The sequence below is a fragment of the Salvelinus sp. IW2-2015 genome, linkage group LG12, assembly GCF_002910315.2.
Source record: "Salvelinus sp. IW2-2015 linkage group LG12, ASM291031v2, whole genome shotgun sequence".
Taxonomy (NCBI): domain Eukaryota; kingdom Metazoa; phylum Chordata; class Actinopteri; order Salmoniformes; family Salmonidae; genus Salvelinus; species Salvelinus sp. IW2-2015.
The window spans coordinates 440,840-444,421 of NC_036852.1; the positions used below are offsets into that span (position 1 = coordinate 440,840).

General features: G+C 39.3%; 1 protein-coding gene across 7 annotated transcripts in view; it reads right to left on the bottom strand.

Annotated features, from left to right (window-relative positions):
• Window positions 1–1,980: 1,980 nt before the first annotated feature.
• LOC111970835 (CD48 antigen-like) overlaps window positions 1,981–3,582 on the bottom strand; it is a 176,847-nt gene continuing 175,245 nt past the window's right edge. For 5 of the 7 annotated variants that reach the window (XM_070445888.1, XM_070445887.1, XM_070445889.1 and 2 more), the window contains one exon: window positions 1,981–3,185. In XM_070445888.1, coding sequence (XP_070301989.1) covers window positions 3,115–3,185 — 71 coding nt within the window. In that variant the 3' untranslated portion in view covers window positions 1,981–3,114. The remainder of the gene's footprint in view (window positions 3,186–3,582) is intronic. The other 2 variants (XM_070445890.1, XM_070445893.1) reach the window with 1 other exon arrangement.

A 3,582-nucleotide genomic window follows, 5' to 3' on the forward strand; every position in this document is an offset into this window, starting at 1 on the left:
GAAAAGGGGCAGCTGATGAGGGTGGTCCCTCAAGAGAATTTCTCCGGCTGCTAATGAGTGCCATCCATTCCTCTGCAATATTTGAGGGACCTGATTGGCAAAAATGCCTTTCTTGCAACTCTCAAGGCGAGTTACACTTTTACACCAACAAAGACACGTTTGTTTATGGCAATATCTGACTTGAGTAAGACATTTGATTTTTGAATGTAATGTGTCCTTTATTTACTGTTTGTCTTCTGTGTGACAGCACTCTATGATGGCGTATACACGCAGGTGGGCCGCATGAATGCTGTCTGTCTGGTACATGGGGGTGTAGAGCCACATTTTTTCAGAGAGGCTATACAGGCAAGTGTGTGGTCTACAACCTCCTGTGCCAGAACTGAAAGAAATTGCGGAATAGGACTTCAGAGGGAAGTTGGAGAAGGTAAGTAACTTTATACTGTGATGGATGTTATGTTATTGTTAATTTAAGTTTGAAAAAAAATTGAACTATATATGAATACTTTTCCACATGGATTTGGTTTCCTTTTGTTGGCAGTCAATCTTTTTTAAGGGTAGTGATTATCAGTTTATTGTTTTGCTAATTTGTCCCAAAACACAATTCAATAAACAATCTAATATCCAGTTAGCACAAACTGTTGACGAGGCACAGGAAGCGGTCATGCTGGGTCCAGTGCATTTGTACATTGGAGTGATGCCCTGGTGGAGTCAGCCACAAAGTTCTACTTAGAAAGCAGGATACGGGATGCTCTTGAGCAGTGAGTTTCCATATATCTAAGGAATCTCAAGTTTAGTTAAATTCTTCAGGGCAAATTCATTGACTTTTTTTACTTTATAGATTCAAAGAGGGTCTGGAGTGTCTAGGTCTCCTGCCTTACATGAATAGACATTCAAGCCTCTTCAGAGAGGTTTTCATCTACGCTGAGAAACCTCTTTTGGCCGAAGACATAGCTTCTCTCTTCAAAGCAGAGCGCTCCCCACCTGGTACCAATCAAAGAGCAATAGAGAGAAGAGTCATTTGTTTCTGAAGGTGAAAGGTTAGATGCAAAACCATGATCATTGAAGTAACACGGCCAACACGAGTAGAATATCACTTAATCACTCTCACAAATGTGTGACAGCATTTTATACCGTTATTCTTCCATGGGCCCCCTAAGAATGTAATAGATAAATTAAATCCCAAACTACTTTCACTTAAGAGTATTGTGTTCTCCAATACGTGTTACTTATGGACTTTAATGTCCCCTCCTTCCCTTTTTTCAGGGGGAACACATACCCTTTAACCATGGAGAAGGTTTTCATTTTCACATCAAGGGCTTCAGCATTCCTAGGCTGGGATTGCCAGTGGAGCCACAGCTACAGTTTTCTCTGCTACCGCACGGCAAGCGGTAGTTTTCTCTGCTACCGCACCAAGTCTAGGTCCAAGAGGCTTCTAAACAGATTCTACCCCCAAGCCATAAGACTACTGAACATCTAATCAAATGGCTACCCAGACTATTTGCTGCTACTCTATCCATGCATAGTCACTTTAATATCTCTACCTACATGTATATATATTAACTCGACTAACCGGTGCCCCAGCACATTCTCTGTACCGGTATCCCCTGTATATAGCCTTGCTATTGTTATTTTACTGATGCTCTTTAATTATTTACTTAACTGTTTTTGTACTTTTTAAAAACTGCATTGTTGGTTAAGGGCTTGTAAGTAAGCATTTCACTGTAAGGTCTACACCTGTTGTAGTTGGCGCATGTGACAAATACGAATTGATTTAAAGATAATTAATTTAAGGGGAATTATCCAATATGTTTATTGCATGACAACCTAGTAAGTTTGGAATACTGCAGCCAATGTTAATTGGTGATGTGTCCCAAAATAATTGATATTATGAAAGTTTCCAGTGTCCATCAGCAAAAAAAAGTTGTGTAGTGAAAGTTTTCAAAAACATTACAACCAACCAGAATCAATTGGACACAGTAATACATAATGCAGCTTTAATATATGTATGATTTCTTAGAGTGGGTAAACTGAGAATTATGCAAAGTAGTTAAGTCATGTATGTCAAGGGACTATGTTACAATGTGCAATGTTACCATAAATACATCTTACAGTAAATATGGACATTTCATTTACATGTTATGGCAATAAAAACACACTGTACTTGGTACATAGGTCGTGGTGCCGCAAGTTTGAAGGTAGTGGAGAAGCACAAGTGGGACTTTGAGTGAAGTAACTGAGGGCAGAAAAGGATATCAGGGTGCCCAGGAACTGGAAGCTGCTGATCATCTCCATGTCAATGTACAGTAGATGGGAGAATGGTCAAGTATCACCATCTACTTTGTTTTGCTTACGCTAAGACTGTTGTCCTATCACCATTATGTCAGGTCCCACAGCTCCTTCATGTACTCGTGATCAGGTGTACCATGGTAGTGTCGGGTCCATTCTGGGGATACACATTCTTGTGATAATGTAAAAAATCTAATTTGTTATTACAGGGTTTCCACCCAGAGCCCTGAGTCTGCTAACCAGTTTGTGGGTCAGGATGGCATAGAAAGCAGAGCTATAAAAGAAAATGCACTCTGACGTATGTAAAAATGTATAATTTACATTTGTTGGGAGAATAGGCAAACTGGAGTTGTTCCAGTGACATTTTTGCTACACGATATCTATTGTTCCAGTTTTTAAAATTGATATCGATTGGGCTGCAGTGGAGATGGTAAGAGGCTTCGATATCATGGGGACCTAACTTCTAACGTCCTTTCCTGGTACACCCACACAGACACTGCAGTCAAAAATGCCAACCAGCGGCTCTCCGTCCTTCGGTGGCTGAAGACGTTTTGCCTGACGTCAAACATTAACAAGAGTGTCGGATTGAAATGTCTAAAGAAATGTAAACAGAACCATAAGAGCAGATTACTTTTTTTGTCATCTTTACTGACACAGTTTTAAAATGTCTAATTGTAGTCACTTTCAATTGATTCATTGACTCCAAGAACCATAGATTGTTTGTAGTTCATAACATTAACACAACTGACAAATGTTGCTTGACTGTAAATTGGGATACATGTTTTAATGACATTGGATATTTGATTGGGCTTAATGATACTTGATGAATCAGGTCTTCTCTGCTGCTTTATCAGCCTCCCCCTTGCCCTCTCCAAGCTCCTCTTCATGGTTCCCTTCTGCAAGACACAATTTGGTATAAATAAAGCGGAAGGAATGGGAACCCTATTTCTTTGAAGCAGTACTGGGTATATGCCTGAAGGCATTTTACCATAATAGGCTTCGATGGAATATAAATAATCAAAAAACGAAGTGAACGTGCACATTAACCTTTTGTCAATAGGGGGAGCTGTTAGCATTATTTTTTTTTTTACATTTCCAAATTAAACTGCCTCGTACTCAATTCTTGATCGTACAATATGCATATTATTGTTATTATTGGATAGAAAACAGTCTATAGTTTCTATAGGAGTTGAAATTTTGTCTCTGAGTGGTACAGAACAATTTCTACAGCACTTTTCATGACAGGGTTCAGATTTCAGAAATTTTTACCTCTGATCTGGGGTCTGTTTATAAGGC